This window comes from Gouania willdenowi, chromosome 9 (genome assembly GCF_900634775.1).
Source record: "Gouania willdenowi chromosome 9, fGouWil2.1, whole genome shotgun sequence".
Classification (NCBI taxonomy): domain Eukaryota; kingdom Metazoa; phylum Chordata; class Actinopteri; order Blenniiformes; family Gobiesocidae; genus Gouania; species Gouania willdenowi.
The window spans coordinates 15527636-15546304 of NC_041052.1; the positions used below are offsets into that span (position 1 = coordinate 15527636).

The 18669-nt window shown below is 38.8% G+C and overlaps 1 protein-coding gene across 3 annotated transcripts; it reads left to right on the plus strand.

Moving 5' to 3' along the window:
• Positions 1-6572: 6572 nt before the first annotated feature.
• On the plus strand, positions 6573-18669 carry LOC114470207 (tumor necrosis factor receptor superfamily member 10B-like). Of its 3 annotated transcripts, none has more exons than XM_028458239.1 (10): positions 6573-6711; positions 10509-10647; positions 12012-12140; positions 12281-12392; positions 12526-12617; positions 12735-12836; positions 14683-14717; positions 14801-15082; positions 16313-16349; positions 16431-18669. In XM_028458239.1, exons 1-10 carry the CDS (start codon positions 6691-6693, stop codon positions 16736-16738), a joined length of 1257 nt encoding a protein of 418 aa, XP_028314040.1. In that variant the 5' UTR covers positions 6573-6690; the 3' UTR covers positions 16739-18669. The 3 variants fall into 3 exon arrangements, with proteins under 3 accessions (XP_028314040.1, XP_028314042.1, XP_028314041.1); XM_028458241.1 differs by having other exon boundaries at positions 14801-14884; XM_028458240.1 differs by having other exon boundaries at positions 12526-12605.

Below are 18669 nucleotides of genomic sequence, written 5' to 3' on the forward strand. Positions count from 1 at the left end.
ATATATGCATATGTGTGTATCCATAAAATGAAGAGTCCGTCCTTAAGACTGCTCTACTGTAAAGTGCCTTGAGATACCATTGGTTATGATTTGGCGCTATACAAATAAAGATTGATTGATTGATTGATTGATTGAAAACCTGGAGTCTCGGCCTCCATTACCGCATGATGCAGGCAAGAAGAACCAGTGGATTAGCTTGCGCTACCACGTGGTGGCTAACAGGTGCTAGCGGGGATGCAGGACAACGTGAGCTGGAACATCCAAGACGTCGGAGACAGCTTTGGGTTTTGATCGGCAGCTGGGTTGCTGGGAGTGGAAGCTCGAATACCGCGGTATGGAGCTAGAGCTGGGCCGTACACCGCAATGAGGGCCCAAGGGAGAAACCGACATGCGCAGGAGCCTGGAGGAGTCGAGGATCATGGTCTGAGATGACAGCTAGGTGTGCTTAGGTCTGTGAGCACGGCCTTGCGGCACGGAGCTAGCAGCAGGGTTGTCACCGGAGTGAGAGGCTGCTGGAGACCAATGCGTGCGCCGGATCGGCAGCGTTGGATACAGCAGTCAGCCACCAAGCAGAGCAAGGTAGGAGCTGTTTTTCCTACTTCTAAACCTGGTGTGGTTTTAATCAAGGCATTAGTCCTGCCAGCGTCCGTCGACTGGAAAGAAGAAAATCCCTTCTATGCACAGTTAAACTGGTCAAAACTAGACATGCAAGATAGCTGAGAGGAGAAGAGGTTTTTGAATAGTACTGTGTACTATACTAGACTGTCACTCTTCACCGGCCAATCAGGATTGGCATAGTGAAATAGAGTGCTTCTGATTAATGTAGACAGAGGTCACATCCCACATCTCACTCATTGTACTCATTGAACCGGGGTTACGACAGTAACATAAAGTTTCTTATACAAAATCTGCCAGCGAGCAGGTTCAGTTCACAGATGTGGTGACATACTCAGACTAGAGTAGAACTTGCCTCGCTTTATACAACCGGAAACTCAGTGTTTCCCTTATTTGAGCCCAAACATACTCAGAGTTATCTGAAATACCCCCCTGGTGTCTCACGAAGGTTTGGAAAACAATGTTGTCTGTAACCACTGGAGTTAACAAACACTTTGTGGCTCAAAACACTATTTTGATCTGTTACAAATATTCTGTTCAGTGCTCCCCAGATTCCATAAGCCTGTGATCCCAAATCACCGGCCCATGGACCGGGACCAGGCCAGTCAGCAAAGAAAAAAATGTTTCAAAAGGGAAATTTTATGATATTTCAATGTATTATCTTGTAGTTTTATTTTGAAAAAATGTCTCTTCCAATTTTGTCACCACATCTTTACTTGTCTACATTTGATTCAGTGCAAAAGTGTGACCGTATTCACTGTGTGGGAGACGGTCTTTGGAAACTTGGTCCAATTTTTTTTTCACAATTTGAGCCAAATTTTGCTTGTTTTTGTCCTTTTTCTGCAACTACACCAAACTTGCCAGATTTTAAACTATTTTAATCCCTTTTTCTTGCCATTATATTTGCTCCTTTTAATGCATTTTTGCTACATGAATCCCATTTTTGCCTCTTCTCCATCAAATTTCAATGCCTTTTCTGCAACTTGTTTCCACTTTCAATACATTTTCAGCACTTTTAAACTCTTTCCACAACCTGTTGACCTGATTATTGTCACTTTAAACCTAGTTTCACCATATTTCATGCTTATTTTAGCCAATCTAACCACATTCACGATTTATCATGCGCTTTATTTGTGCATGACAAATATATATGTTTGTTCCATTTTTTCCGCCACTTTTGAGCCGATATTGACACTTTGAACCCTTTTTAACACTTTTCCAGTCTGTTTTTGGACACTCTTTTCAACTTTTAACCAATTTATGTGGTTTTTAAAAAAACATTTCACCACCATTTTAGTTACTTTTAACCCATTTTATTTTCTTCATTAAAACAAGTATTTACATCTTTAAGATGACTATATACTATATGGCGCAAATATTAATAAAGTTCCTGGATAACAATGGAAATTATTCAAATATATAACTAAATGTGGTTATCACAGATTCATAGAACAATCACCCATCCTGTCTTGACTGTTCTTGAATGTTAATGTCTGTGTTCAACCACCTTCAGGTACAGTGGGGGTCGCTGGCCCCTGGCACCTTTATTTTGGGGGTCACGGGCTGAAAAGTTTGAGAACCACTGCAGGCTACTGAGTTTAAAGGACGTTAAATACTAAATCTCATGCTTGCCTGTTGTTTTTGCACACTTCCATTCTCTGAAGGTGTGTCTTCCAACAGTATGAAGCAAAGGTCACATCCCTGTGTTGAGACTATTATCGAGTTCACTCACATATACCTGAAAAGGTGATTCATGCACCAGAAATGTGGCGTGAGCCTTACCAATGAAAAGCGGGGCGTGGCTTTGATAGCACTTGACTGAAAAGCGTTACATAAATGGTGATGAAAAACTGTCTAAACTCCTTGTGTGGGGAAGGAAGATGTCATTGTGTATAAAGACCATATATAGTCAGAGAGGGTTAAACAATCCTTTTGTTTGCTGGGTTTAACTCCACTGAACAAACAATTAGTCAGTCAGAGCTGTCTGTCAGAAGTGCCGACACTGACTTTATGCTCACTGTTTGAAGACTTTGGTTCGTATTGCCAACTGTCTTACTTTTACAAAACATTATATTATGTCTATCCATTGCTTTACCGATGTTTAGACAGATTTGAAATAAATTTCAAAATAAGGAAAATCAGACTTTTTTAATGAATTTTCCAGGCTCCTGTGACTCGAGCATAGCATACATCAGGGGTGGGAAACTTTTAAAACAGCGGGGCCTCAAAAATGTCACCACAGGTTGTGTGGTGACATCGTGGCAGAGAGAGACAGAGAGGAACATTAATGAATAGTGTCAGCCTTGGTCCCACCCCAGGCGTGATATGACTGGAAGTGATAAAAACTATAAAGATAAATCTATTCAGGAGCCACTAAATAAATGTTTTTCAACCTTGCCGCCTACATATCTATATTAATTTTGGAAAAATGAATATAGATTTTTTTAAATGTTTTGATTTTTTTTTTCCAAACACAATTGTTCACTTTGTGAGATATAAATCTAAAACTAAAATGCAGAAAAATGTAAAATCTGAGCTAAAAAAAACCGATCTAAAACTAATTCTAGAAAAAATAGATAATAAATAGATTATTGATATGAAAATGGGGTCACGATCCAAAAGAAGGTTGTGAACCACTGCACAAAATACTGTTTTTTTTCCACTAATTTACAAAATGAGATTCTTTAATGTGTGTTATCACTCATTAATTCCATCATTATGCTCTATAAATAGTTTTCTAAGCAGAATGTTGAAGTTGGACAAAGGGGGTGCATGGATTCATAACAAAGAAAAATGGGTACTTGAGCCAGAACCGTTTGAGAACCACTGGGCAATAGAGTAGATCCAAAAACAGATGAATGAAAACATTTTCTACCAATCATGAGTCTTGACCTCGAGCAGCAGAAACTAGTCAATGCCAAATGTGTGCCATATCTTGGAACGATTTTAACCTCCTCCCTGGCCTTATCATCAGAAGCACAGCAGTCACTAGCAGCGCCGACATTCACTGAAGAAAGAGAAATAATTAAGACTGACGGTCTTACTAGCATAAAACAGTCATAGCAAGAACTGCAAGGCTGTGCCGAAAAACCTATCAAGCAATATATTGAACAGTATGAATCAGTGATCTATATGCACACGTTTTTCAGGGGTCAAGCTTGAAAAACAATCTGTCATGCGACAATGACTCTGTTTTGCGTTTCTGAAACCTGTGACAGTGTTTGGTCTGCAACACAACTATCTTACTGAGGCAAAGCAAACGTCATCGTCCTTCACATACGGCACATCCACAAACCACAGCTTCCTGTCAGACAGAGTATCTGTTTGCTGCAGACAACTGCTCTGTCAAGGATCAACCGTAGCAGTGGAGGCAGTCAATGAGGAAACCAGGCTCCAGGTTTTGATGCATCAGTTTTATCTGTTTATTTTTTTTAGTTTGCACCACAAGCACAGTGTACTTCAACCTCCATTCCACTCTCTACTGAACAGAATGAATGTTCTTATATACAGGTGTACCACTAATTAGCCTGTACCAAGCATGGGGTGACATATAATGTGCAGATTAAAAGTACAACATAAATATTTACACAAACACTTCCTAACAGACATTATCACAAACACTAACCCTGTATTAATATCATTAATCTTATTTACATCTCTTAAATTATTAAACTACATATTTACATTGAGCTACACACATCCAGCTCCCCTGTTCCTAGTCTCTGCTTGGTCTCTCCCACCTGGAACTATAAAAAGGTGTCCAAAAGCCCCGGGGAATTCTTTTACCCGAACACCTCAGGAAAGAGGAAGAGAGCATGCACAGGTAAGCTTTGTTGAAGATCACATTTCAATCACATGCAAAAATACCAGAACATATTTAATTGTTTTATCTTTCATGTCACTGCTAAGTTATTTATCAATTAACTGAAATGTATTTTCTGTGTTTATCACTAGATGAATCCTGTGGCCTGAACCATGTGCTTCATCATTTGACCAATAAATTAATTAAACCAATACAACAAAAATGTGTCTCTTAATTTCATTAAGCACTGCAGTTTGTCACAGTATTACAATTGACTGTTTTTTAAATTACAACAGTTCATAAGTAACGTCACCTCGTCGTTACATGCTCATTAGATAGTATTATGTTTTAGCGTCACTTTTACTTTTGTTTTTATACTGTTTTAGCTTAAATATTATTGTAGTTTTATACTCTGCTGTTGTGGTTTTATCATGTACTGTTAAGTGACCTGAAAGGCACTGTTGTTCAAATAAAATGTATTATTATTATTATTATTATTATTATTAGGGGGCCAAGCCCGCTGGTCCTAGGAACCGCGTATGCTTACATACGTGGTTTACACATACCAGTGCCTGGGACTCATATGGTGTACTTGTTGTTTTGTGTGTGATAAGCAAATGAGTTGAGTGGTCTTCTCAACTTGATAAATCCTATGTAATTATTTGTGTTTTATGCATTTACAGCGCAGGTAGTTGCACTCTGAATAAACCGGTAGTAGCCCCAGCAATAAGGTGGATATGATTTAAAGTACCATGCATTTTATATTAAAAAAAGGCATAAATAAAGCATAATGTTAAAATGAATTTGAGCTTCAGCGTATCATTAACCCACGTTTATCCGATTAAATGCGTTAAGTTGCTGCCATGTGATTGGCTATTGTGCCCTTAAAGGGATACTCAACTCAAATGACAAAGACGTGCCTGACGTGATGACAACATGTGAACACTGATTGGCTGAAATCTCAGAAATGGTGTCCCTACATACTGTATAGAGGGATATTATACTTGTATTTGAAGGCTAAAAGTTGATGCAAATGACTGTCAAAGGTGAAAGTAATGGATTACAAGTACTCATGTTACTGTAATTGAGTTGCTTTTATGGGTACTTGTACTTTTTTTGAGTATATTTCTAAATCAGCAATTTTACTTGTACATAAATACATTTTAAAAGAAGTAAAGTAATTTGTTATGTTTCTACACCCAACCGTTATTAAGTTATTGTTATTTTTGTTTTAAAATGATCAACGGACATTGTGAAACTACAAAAAATGAAATGACCAGACAACAATCAAATGCATCACATCATAGCCGACCAATCAGATTAAACGTAATGCACCACGCCAAAACAATATTGGATGGAGGTTATTTTCTCAATTTTAGAGTTAATAAATGTATCTATACTTAGAGCCTGATATTTATTATTATTTCTTTTATTATTATATATATATATATGTACGTTTTTATTTTATGCAGATGCCTTTGTGGAAAATCAATTAAATTCCAATTGTGCAATATATACCACTCCAGAGGTATCTGTCATGGTGTCCTTGGGCAAGGCACATCACCCACATTGCCTAGTATGAATGTAGTGTGTGAGTGAGTGTTGGTCGGAGGGGCCGATGGCGCACTATGGCAGCCTGGTTACATGTTACATGTTTTTCAATTAGTTCAAAGGTTGTTAGTTAGTGGCTAGTTAATAGGAACATTAAGATGTATGTGTAATGCGAAATGGTAACGAAAATGAAACAATTGTATGAATTAAGAAAATAAAGCGTTGCGTGTTGAAACATCTCTTACCTTTTTAAGTTACTGCTAGTTTTCTTTGTTATCTTACCCTTAATTAATTAAAGGGAACCCGTCAAAATGTAGTGTTTAAGATATGTATATCAAACTGGTAGCTCTTTGGATAAAATAATAAAAAAATAAAAAAGGTGAACAGGTGTACTTAATAAAGTGGCTGTTCAATGTGCACCTGACCAAAAATAAATCCACAAATACTTCTATATTACAGTATCCCCAAGTCACGGACAGGTCTACTTTGTTTCATGACTTTGTTGTCTCACTTGTTGCGTCATACCCGATAGTCGCGTGGGAGGGGGGTGGGGCGTATCAACTTTTTCTAGGACTCCTCCCCCCACTCGCTCTCATACCTGATATCACGTGAAAGCTGGACGCACGCGTTTACGTGCTGCACATTTTACGTTTTTCTCCAATAAGTGCGTTTGAAATGAGTTGATCAGCGCGAGTGAGTTTCGATCGTCTCACCTGCTGAAAATGAAGAGACATCTACAAGTAGTAAGTGGAACTTTTCTCTTTCTGAGGCTGAGTTTGGTTTATTTACCTTTGGGGCGTGATGTACTGATTTAAGGATATTGTTGGAACCTTAATCGACATTAAAACATGACCACTATAGGTTAACCACATTAGTGCCGCTGTAAGGTAAGGAGGAGGCGGTGACAGGCGGTTCATGTTGGGACATATCACCCTCCTCCAGCCGCACTCTCTGCACTTGTTTGTTGAAACCGCTTCTCTCTCCCTTTTTCGTGGATAAACACCGTTAAATGGACACTATCACGACTAAAACGGCCTCAAATGAATAGAAGTGAAGATGTGAGTGTGGCCTGATAAAGTGTCGCTGTGCATAAGTGAAGTATGTTGACGTCACTGGTCCTGTGTGGCGTTGTGTGAACAAAGTGTGAAATTCCCCATAAACCTGCTAAAAACTTCACACACCCTTTCAACAGCACTGGGATTCTTTATTTTTTATTCTTCTTTTTTTTTAATTATTATTTTTAATCACATAAACTGTATAACTAGAGATAAATGAACCCATGCTCTTCGCCAGCTACTGTATGTGCCGGTGGAGTCTTCCTGGTTTTCCTGCACCAGACTTAATAGGAAAATGTTGGAATTGAAGAAGTCCTTGAGCTCATACACAAGCTAGACAAGATTATCTTTCAGTTTTTCTTTAATTGTGTTGTTTGGAATTGTAAAAAGTTAAAAAAAAAAAACTTATTTTTTTGGTTTTACTATATTTAAATTCAATTTCCTCACAGAAAAGTCATTATTTCTGCAACAAAGAAAGTGTGATAAAGGCCTTAAGTAACATTGCTTAAATAAACCAAACCTGTGTTTCACTAAACAGTGCATTTTGATCCAAACTGAAGTCAAACTAAACGTTTTCCCCTTAGGTGCAACAATAATAATGTTCAATAAATTCATAAAGTAAAGCCCAATAAATCTGAAATTTTTTGGCTGTGATTATGTGCAATGTTTTAACACCAATATCTATGAGGCGATTGTCCAACGAAAAGAATAATTCAATAACAAATACAGCTTCCTTTAAACATTAAGCAAAGTAATAGTATATATTTTTAGGTATTCATTCAACCTATCATTTTCAGACATTTCTTCTGATATTCAACACATTCTTGTTTTGTTAGATTTGTATTGTTTTTTCATATACATATGAACCACTATGTTTTGAAATGATTACAACTGCAGGAAGGGTACACGTGATTTTTTTTTTTTTACGAAAGAATATTGGGGCCACAGAAAAAAGAAAAAAAAAAAAAGCCTCATGCCTTTCAGGAAAAAAAGTCGAAAATCAAAGTCGAGATTTTTTGGGGTCACTCAAGAAGAAAAAATATCAAAGGTAAAAAACAATTAATGAAAAAAAAATCATGCACTTTAAGAAAAAAATCCTCAAACTTCCTGCCAGGCATTTTGTACAAGCAGTCAGCATAATTAAATTGTCATCTTTTTTTCTAAAGTGCATGTTTTTTTTTTTTGCCTCTGAATTGTTTTTTTCTTCTATGGCCCTAATACTGTTCTGTAGATTTTTAAGCCAAATACAGGCATAACTGTCCCTGGTTAAAATCGTTAAAAGACTAACATTAGGTCCACTGTTTTATATTATATTATAATCATATTATAATTATAGTTGTGCTGCCTCGATTTAGACTAAACGTTTTGCGAGTCCGTTGCTTTTAACGGATGTTTCCTGTTCAAGTGTTTCTATTAAAAACGACATTACAATGAACACAACCCACTGTGCTGTCTTAGGTTTAGTGTGTAGTGGCCGCACACTTTAGACAGGCACTGGCCTTTTCTTTTGCCGCTGGTTACGTCACACTCAGCTGACTGGTTCATGTTTCTTTGAGTAACCATGGTGACGGTTCAAAGTTTAATAGCAGAAATAAGGGCATAGGTGTGGAGTGCTGGAGAGTAAAAGTATGACACAGTGGCTTACTGAAATGATTCGACACCCCCCGATAATTTACATCAACTCATTTTATCAACTAGTTTAATCGGTTAATCACCAATTGTTTTAGGCCCATTATATATAAGTAAATTAACATATGTGTATTTTATTTTATTTCTTTCTGCTTTGATGTGTTGTTAAAGAAAGTCCTGCCTTATTTTTAAGTTTCAATTCTTCAGAATACAGTTAGCACGACTATTACGACACTTAAAAGTAATAGTTTACCTCCTGCCATCTAATAATCAAGGTATCTAGGATTCCCTGAGGGTGAATGGGTGTGTGTTGCCATCAGGTGTTATTGCTACCTTATTTGGTTATTGTTTTTTAAACTGGATCAGTTGTTGACTGTATAATTATGCACCCGCCCACGTTACTCAGATTTCTGCATACCTGAAAAATGCCCATTTCTGGGCTGAATAAAACATAATTATGGCATTGAAAAATGTTTCCTCTCTTAACTGGTAAGGACTCAGATTTCCTGTTTTATTTAATTTTTTGCAACTTCTCTTTGAGGGTGTCCCCATTTCTGGATTATTTCAGCTTTATCAGCTTTCCCTTTTATGATGCGATTACTAAGATCTCAAATGTCACAAAATTTAATATTGTCGATGACTGATGACATGTTAACTGGGGTTAATGAAAAGTTAATTTGCAAACATAAATCCCAGTCAAATTACCGTTGACTGCACATGAACTGCATTACGTTCCACTAGAATCAGTTGGGTGTGGTGCTTCACAGCTGCCAGCCAATCACACGATGCCACTCGCATTACCGCAGGAATGAGAAAGTATTAACAGTTAATCACAAAGTGTCACAAGACGATGGTACTTTCTAAAGCGCACAGAGACAGGTCCACTGGTCTAACAAAGTGTCAAAGTTACTTTGAGTGCGTTAGGTGAATTACTTTGATTCATACTAATGAGTCTAATAAGAATATTTGTTCCTTTGGGAGATTAACTGGGATCTGTGAATTGTCCAGAACAACAACCTAAAGATCGTGAAGCATAAAAACTGTGAAAGGTGTGATTTCTCTTTATGTGATTAATGGTTTAAAAAAATGGATGGATTACTGAATTACTAAAAGAATTGTTTGCAGCCCCAGTGATGAAACATGTTATTGTGCTGCTTGTTAGTTAATAAAAGTGATCATGTGGTATTTTGTACCAGTGACTCACACCCAGAATTGTGTTTCTGGTTAAAAACTTTACAAAGAAATATAATGGATGTCTATTTTACTTAGTTAAGCCACTGATCCTTTAATTCTGTTTGTGGCATATTAATAAAGTGTTCAAATAATTGTTTTGTTTGTGTAACAAAAGCATTTACGACCATCCATGTTAGTTTTGGAGTGGATTATCCAGCTGAAGTTTGAGCTGCTGGAGCCTGCGCGTGCTGACTCATGGTGCGAGGCACACCCTCCACCCTGCGTTGTACCTTCAACCTTTTCACAAGAATGTCACAGAGCTCAAACACAAAAGGAAGAACGAAGACACGCAATTGTTTGCTCACAGCCTATTCGAGGTCAACGAACCTATCAAACATGAAGGAAACTTGTGTGTGCTCACATGCAAACCCTGCAAATATATACGAAAAGTATAAATGTATCGGCATCAATGATCCGTTGCTCCCTAAAAAAACTTAGTTATTAAATGTGAAAAATTGCTTTTATTTACTTCTAAGTCTTGTTCTATTGCTTATCAGCAAAAAAAAAAAAAATGCAAGTCAATGTACTAAAATTATACAAATGTAGGGCAAAAACAGTTTCTGCTATTATGTAAAACTGCGTGACAATGATTGTTGTTTAATAAATGTGTTTTTCTCTCAAAGGTTTTTTATATTTGTTCTATCTGGCTCCTCACATCTGGATCGGCCTTTTACACTGGAAGCATCAGGCAACGAAGGAACGCCGACTGCAGAGAGAATACATACCTGCATGAAAACCTCTGCTGTCTGAACTGTCCTGCTGGTAAGACTGGGAGTGGTCCATAGAGGCCAGGGGCCAGGGGGTTTAAATGTGCAAATCGTGTTTGTTTTTTATTTTATTTTATTTTTTAATTGAAAATTAAAAAAAAAGGAAATGCGCAAATCATATTTGGATATGTGGAATTGCCTCTGCATGATCCGAAAGCTACAATCATGAGGACAATGGATGAAACTGTCCTTAGATTTTCTCTCAAAAGAAATGAATGGCAATGTTTTTGCAAAAAAAAAAAATCTATGATATTCAAAAAGTACATGATTTCTCCTTGTTGTCAATTGTCAATGAGCAGTTGCGCTGTTTTGAAATGGCGCAGGTCTATCTTTGGTTAACATAGTGGTCAAACATCAGACTAACAATGATTTGAATCGATTAGACTGACATTACAGTTACAAACTTAAGTAAAACTTTGGCACGGTTGTGGGAAAGTGGGCTTCCACCTCAACTTTTTTGTACAAAAACGTGTATTTTCGGCCTAATGTTTATTATCATCAAACTTGATTTCCATACATTAGTTCAATTATTTCTGCTTTTATAGCCTTCACTTATGAGAATTGGCTTTATATTTGATGTAAATTTCTAGTCTTTTTTTGGGCGGACCAGTTTTTTTTTGTCACTTTGTCATATATTTCAAAAATGTCACATCATCTGTAACCACTAAGGGTCCTACTTCAATCTGAAAAAGAAAATTAGCCATGTAGGTCATGTAGAAGCTTAGAAAAATATTAATATCCCCCGCCACAAAGTGTGGAAGGAGGATATAGGTTCGAGCTCCGTCCGTCCGTCCGAGTTAAAGGGGACAGCTTTTCTCAGAAACTGTTTAAGATAGGATAACCAAATTCGGTGTGTGGCTTCAGGGTATCAGTACCTTGATTGATTTCGAAAATGAGAAGCGCACACTTATTTTTTCTGGAGTTATTGCCCTTATTCCATTCTTTTTTGGCGGGGGATGTTGATGACTGTCTTTTTGTTTGTTATGGGTATGTGATTTTAAGAGAAAAGTGGCTGGGGCATAAGGTTGAGTCGCTTGAACATAGTCGCGCTTTTTTCAACTTTAAGTGACCCAGATCGCTTGATTGAGTCGCTGGAGTCGCCTCGCTTAAAGGGAGGACGCTTGACGTTGCATCTATTACATTCCAAATCAATGTAAACGATGCTGGATGAAGTCACGTTCGGTGTCAACTCACCTTTATGTGTCTATAGCAAACCCCAAAACTCCCATCTGTTTTCACATCAGATGTGGCCTCGAGGTCTCACACATTTAGTGTGAGGCTATGAATAGGATTCACAGCAGGCTCAGTGCTCCATCTTTCTAAACAGCATTTCCACATTGCTTTCTATGTTCATGTCAGGCACATATTTGAAGTCACCGTGCACCCGTTCAGGAGAGAGAGGCCAATGTGAGGAGTGCAACTATGGGAGCTTCACTGAGCACGCCAATGCACTGCCACTGTGCCTGAAGTGCACCCAGTGCCGTCACGGTAATTGGGCTTCACCATGTAACACTATTGATCCAAATGTCTGCAGGACAAAAATCAATGCTCAACGTCTTTGGAGCAAAAAACTATGACCTAACAATGGACATTTTTTTTGATTATATAAAACCATATTTCTCCTCCAGATCAGGAAGTTGTAAGGCCATGCACTTTCACACAAGATGCTGAGTGTCAGTGCAAACCAGGGGTATTCTGTGACCCCGATCAGGCGTGCGAAGTGTGCAAGAAGTGTTCAAGGTTGGTAACACTAATTTGTTAATTTTGTTGGCCAAGTGAATTAATTTGGTTATTTTAGTGACCATGTATTAATTTTGGTTCTGAATGAAAAGTTATGGTTGCCCTTTTTCCATCGTGTCTGCTTCAACATTAGGTGTAAAGATGGTGAAGAGGCTGTGAGGAACTGCACATCTACGACCAACACAGAGTGCAAGAAAACCCAGACCAACTCCGGTAAAGACTCAGGTGATGCGTCTCAAACATGCCTCAATCCACAGATTCACCTGTGCAGATAAAGCAAACAGCCATGTATCACACAATGATCCATCCATAAGGGAATTGATAGTTTTTTTTTCTTTTCAGATTATGTTGTTTTGTGTGCTGTCTTGAGCGTGCTGTCTGTACTAGTTGTGCTGATTGTGGGAGGCATTTTCTTTTTTTGCAAGAGGAGGAACAAAACAGCAGGTGAGTGGAATACATGCAAGATGTACCAAATTTTCCTGATTCTATGTAGCACTTTTTGATTTTCCTAAAAAAAAAAAAAAGTAGAGCTGGTTTACTCCGAGCTTTAGATTTGAACTGGCTGAGTTAAATGCTGATTTTGCTAATTGCGTGACCCTCTTCATACAATAATAATGCTTTTGGCTGCAGAATGTGCAAATAAAACAACTTAGCCTATCACAGTCTGTCTTGCGACGGGTTTTGATTTCACATTGCAGGGCGCTGCAGTGCAGATTTTTCAAAATAAGATACAGGACCACTCTTGAAAATAAAAATAATAATTTTTTTTGCTAAAAGCTTATTCCTTCCACAGCACAGTGATGTTGCTAATTGGAAGACGAAGAAAAAAACCTTACTTTGGTCGACAAGTCACTTCCTCACTAAAATGTAGCTGCCTATAAACTTGACCATTTCGTACATGATATTGAAAATAATTTATACATTATTCTTTATCTTGTTTTTAAATACAGCTCTTAATTGATTGACATTGTGAGATAATGAACATTTTATCTAGTTTAATACAATCACTACATTTTTATCCTGAACAATTTACACTTTTAATGGCTGCTGGCATAGAGACCCTTAGTATTGTGAAATGATAAGCAAATCCTAAAAACAGTCAGTGCATGAAATTAGCTTAGCTTGAAATTTAAATCAAGAGATTATACAATGAGGTTGTGAGGAAAGTTGACAGGGTTAAAAAAAGGTGCAAACTAGTGCTGAAGAAGCTTCATACAGTGGAGGAGGCAAGTGTGTGAAAGTGCCGGTTTGTTTCACCACTATCTGACAGCTTGGAATCAGCATGGTCACACTCGAGCCACGCTTTGAAGCAATTGTCCTAATTAGACGAGCAGCAACGTGATTGTCTCTGAGAGATGTGTCATTACAGGTAGTAAACAGGCATCAGGCTTTTCGTGACTTTGGTTGGCTGGTATGTAGAAACCTGCTGGACTGGACTGCAGTGGAAGGGTATGACACTCAGTGCAGGAGTCGTTGTTCTCCTTTCTAATGTTTAAGAGCTGTAGCGATGTCATTTTAAATGCCAGGCTCTATAACAGACATGGGCAACTGGCGGTCCGCGGGTCAAGTGCAGTCCTCGGTCTGATTTCATGCGGCCCTCAAAGCAACGGTACAAAATTACAGAAAAAAAGCACAAAACAGTTGCAAGAATAGATTAAAAAAATACAAAGAATTACAATATTGCAGGAAAATACAAGAAAACACACAAATTTACAAAAGACACAGTAATACACAAAATTACTCCAATTAACAAACAACAACAAAAATACACAAAATTACTCAAAGTATACAAAATTACAGAAAAGGACAACAAATGTACACAAAAAGACAAGAAAAACACAAAAAATTACTCCGCAAACGTACAGTACTAACAAACAAGCAAAATGACAACAGAAATACACAAAAATTACTCTAAAAAACGCAAAATGACAACACAAATAGACAATTCAACTCCAAAAAAATAAACATTTTACAGGAAATAAACAAAAAGGTAACAGAAATGCACAAAATGCCTCATAATAAGCAAGACATCAACAAACATACCCAGAATGAGAGAAAAACAAACAAAATTACTATAAAACTTTTTTCTTTCTTGTGTTATAGCTCAGGTTGTTCATTATTCTAAATGCTGACATGAAGGTTGATAATTTGGCCCTTCGACCAAACAAACACATTTTTGTGGCCCCGCTGTGATAAAAGTCTCTCTATAATGGAACCTCTGCAACCTCTCATACTGACAATAATAAAAGCTTTATATTTAAGTCTTTAACTCTGAAATTCATCTCCACAGACTCTCAGAGGACTAACAACATGAAATCTGAAAGCGTGGGTGATATATTTTTACATATCCAAACATTGCAGGAGGCGTTCCCTTCATCTAGTTATACTCTGTCCTTCTCACCCCACAGATCTACAGCCACGCGGCTGATGGAAGCAGCGAGGAGGAACCCCGACGCCTGAGCGGCACAAATCTGAGCTTGTCCCTCCAACTGGTGAGAGCAAAGCCATTGGCCAGTGTGGAGGAAGAGTGCAAGATGCTGTGTGAAAGCCTTAACAGCTCAGCCAGTAACTCCCAGCACAGCCTAACATACCTCCCCCCCTCCTCCTCCTCCTCCTCCTTTGCTGCCTTCGCTGCACCCACGCCTGCCCCCCGAGCACAGCCTCCAGCCCTCTGGCGACCTGACAAGAGGGTGAGAGCACCGGCTCCTCTCCTGCACTGCTTTCATAATCTTTGGTTGTTTGTCTCGGCTGCTTTTTTTGTTCTTGCTCTGTAATGTTTTGTTGTTTTAACGTGTTTGTCTTTGGTCGTGTTAAAACAAGCTCGAGTGTGACAAATCTGGGATTCGTTTGGCTTTTTAATCAACTTATTATGAACATAATAGAAGTTCTAACGTGAAGTGCTTACCCTAGTCTTGTGGACTTTATAAGCAATTGTGAGCTTTTGGTTGACCAGAGTAAATCAAGACGAAAGAAGAGAATGTGCAGAGCCAGGGATGGGGTCGGAGCACGGACTGATGGAAAAAAACAGGAAGCCAGGCTAGTAAAGGCATTAGGACGCTGGAAATCTATTGGCCTGTTGATATTACAAAGAAAAAGTATTGATGTGATGACATCTCTCTAATCTCACTTGGGCTCAGAGATTCTCGACCGGAAAAAGGTGGCATGGCTTATGAGGTGTTAAGGGCACGTCCCACCAGTAGGCGACCCAGGACACGCTGGAGAGACTATGTCTCACGGCTGGCCTGGGAGCGCCTCAGAGCTGGACAAAGTGGGTGGACGTCTGGGTCTCGCTGATAAGGATGCTGCCCCCGCATCCCGAACATGGATAAGAGGCAAAAGATGGATGGCATTTCTCTAAAATCAATTGAACTTTATTTACATAGCGCAAATTACAACACTAGTCATCTCGAAGTGCTATCAAAGTATAAGATTCTTAAGAAAAAAGAAAAAAAAAAACAACAAATCCACATTAGCATGCATCAGCTACAGTGGGGAGAATAAATCTCCTTTAGAACCGGGCTCAGAGGTGGAAGCCATCTGCTTCAACTGGTTGGGGTTAGTGAACAGAAAGCGGAGAACAGAACAGGTTAGAGAGAGAACATCAGAGTGTCCCAGACTAGTTGAGCCTCGTTCAGCCTGTAGACGGCCTATGCAAGAAGGAAGAAAAGTTCTGGAAAGGTTTGAGATTTTTAGTCAGTAAAACACTGTTTTGTAACTTTGAGAAATCATAGCAAAGGTGTCCAAAGTTGGTCCTGGATGGCCACGTACTCCAGGGTTTTGCAGTTATGTCAAAAACCTGCAACATTAGAAACATGTCTCTGCATCACGTTATAGTACTGTGGGTAATGGGTGTATGTGTCGGAAGACACTTGTATGTACAGTGTCTAAAAGTGAAATCTATTTTTTCTTCTGTGCTTTAGGATGAGGATCGGTTCCCTAAGCTTAAAGCAGTGAAAGGTAATGTGCTTCTGTTCTTCTGTTATAACCATTAGTAGTATTAGCATTCCTTTGAAAGACTATTATTATTGTTGTTTACAGGTGAAGATTCTCTCCGGGCGTGTTTTGGGTATTTTGAAGAACTCAGCATGAACTGCTACAAAAGGTTTTTTCGCTCGCTCGGCATCAGCGACAACGTGATCAAAGGCAAGGAGCAGCTCCCCTATGAGGATCGCGTCCACGAGCTGCTCAACGTGTGGGTGGAGAAAAAAGGCCGAGACGCGAGCTTGAACGACCTGCTGAGAGCTTTGCTGGAGCTGGATCAAAAGTACACTGCCGAGACCATCCAGCAGAGGGCCTTAAGCGACGGCCACTATCTCTGTGAGGGTCAGGAGGAGGTTGGCTTTTAAAATGGGAGACATGAGATTGCAAGCAGGGCCAATGCAAGGTCATTGGCCCTGCTGTAAATCTCATACTCTAACGCACTGCTGCCCTGCAAGAAGTTATTATTTCTGCAGCGCTGCACGTGGCCGGAAACAATAGTCGGTAAAATATACATGTTACCCTCTGGTCCTTGTTTCAACTCCTCTCGCATATTGTTGGTTTGCTGTTTGCCAGCTAACGCACTTGCAGAGAGTGGAGAAAACTTATCAAAAGGCAAATTGTCATTGATTTCCATGGTCGACGGCCTTCGTGAATCATTTTGGTGAGAGGATGATTTTTATCTTAAATCACACCTGTACCAAACTGATAAATGCTAACTTTACCAAGTGTATTGGAGGCTGGTGCTGTTGGTGTCAGCTGCACACAGTGTCATGAAGTATTTCACTTACAATGATGGCTTTTTATTTATTAAATCATCTCAGGGCAGATATTTTTACTGTGACGCTGAGGTTGTTCGTTACTTCATATTGACGTCTTACAATATATTTATATTTATACAAGCGTCAGTTGATGAATAAGATGACTGTGAGCATTAATTTATTGTTGTGAATGGTGTCTTGGACTTATTTATTCTTATATGGTCCTCATGCTATTCCACTTAGTTGATTGCCAGTGTTGCGTCCAAACAGTGATTTTCTGTTGGACCCCAATGTGTCGTCTTACGGCTCACCGTTATCGTCTGTACTCTACAGGTGCTAACGCAGAAGATTCTGCAGAGGACTCTGTGTGTCGCAAACCCACAAAATCCTCTGCAGAGAGCCACAAATATTTAAGTGACTTTTCCCAGAAGCATAACTGAGGAAAATCTCTTAAAAACAAAATGCAGTGTCTCCCACCCCTCCCACATACCCTGCTCTGAATGAAATGTGCTGAGAGCGCTCGGTCAAGTCTGCAGGGGTGGTTCTCATGCAGTACATAGAAAATGATGGCAATGTTACGCAACTTTTATGTTTTAATTTTGTCATCAGCATTTGGTTTTGGCCATAGCTGTTCAATCAAAGCACATTGTGAATCGCAGGAAAAGCCAAAATGAACAAATTTATTTTTGTAACCTCGGTAGTAGAAATCAAATGGGCCTCTTATGTCTGTGTGGAGCAGCCTCATTATGCTGAAGTTTTAAAAAGTCGAATCTGCAAAACTCACACAGCTTCTTTGTTTTTCATTAAATATGGAACATTGTCACTTATAAGTGTGATTTAGTCAAGGTTTACCTGACAAGTCACTGCATATTTGTTAACCATTAGACTGGAAACCCATCCAAGGTGCCCCCTGCCTCACAATCCTGTTAGATTCAGTACATACAGGAAGGCCAAACTTTGTTTGAGCATTTTTACAAAAGGGTTTTTTGCCAACCATTGATAAAATGTGCTGACGGGCTGTTTATAAATCAAGGACACAACGTCAATGCTGTTGATTTACAACGTCATGGTCAAATTCCACGACATGTATAAAAAGAACGGCGAGGAACAAACACTTCCCCATATCAGGGCAGGAATAAATGTTTTTCCAAATAAATGTAAAGTTGGCCAACACTAATAATTTCCCTAGAAAAAAAACCATCTCCATGTTTAGTTTTTGACCAGGGCCGATCTCTGTTTGCTATCTATTTGATAATGGTTCTGTTCCCAACGTCCAAACGGGTTTACTTTTACTACAATGCTGTCTCTGTCTCACGTGTAACCTGCCTGCCGTAGGGTCCTTAAACTTCTGCAATGGGTCTCAACGCTCCACTGATTGTCTTAAATAGTTTCGTTAAATTTCCTGTTTAGTTGCAAAGTCTTCTGAGTTCTTGTAATGTGGGTGTGTACATATATTTTTGTTCGGCAAGTGATCATTGCCTGCTGTATTTTTTTTTTTACGATGTTTAATGATCAAATAAAGCTGAAGAAAATAAATA

What these genes read in the sequence shown, in the direction of transcription:
- LOC114470207 (XM_028458239.1), top strand. Translation starts at nt 6,691, where the DNA reads ATGAAGAGACATCTACAAGTA. An exon ending in GTGCACCCAGTGCCGTCACG is followed by an intron (nt 12,141 to 12,280) that starts GTAATTGGGCTT and finishes TTTCTCCTCCAG; the next exon opens with ATCAGGAAGTTGTAAGGCCA. An exon ending in GTGTGCAAGAAGTGTTCAAG is followed by an intron (nt 12,393 to 12,525) that starts GTTGGTAACACT and finishes CTTCAACATTAG; the next exon opens with GTGTAAAGATGGTGAAGAGG.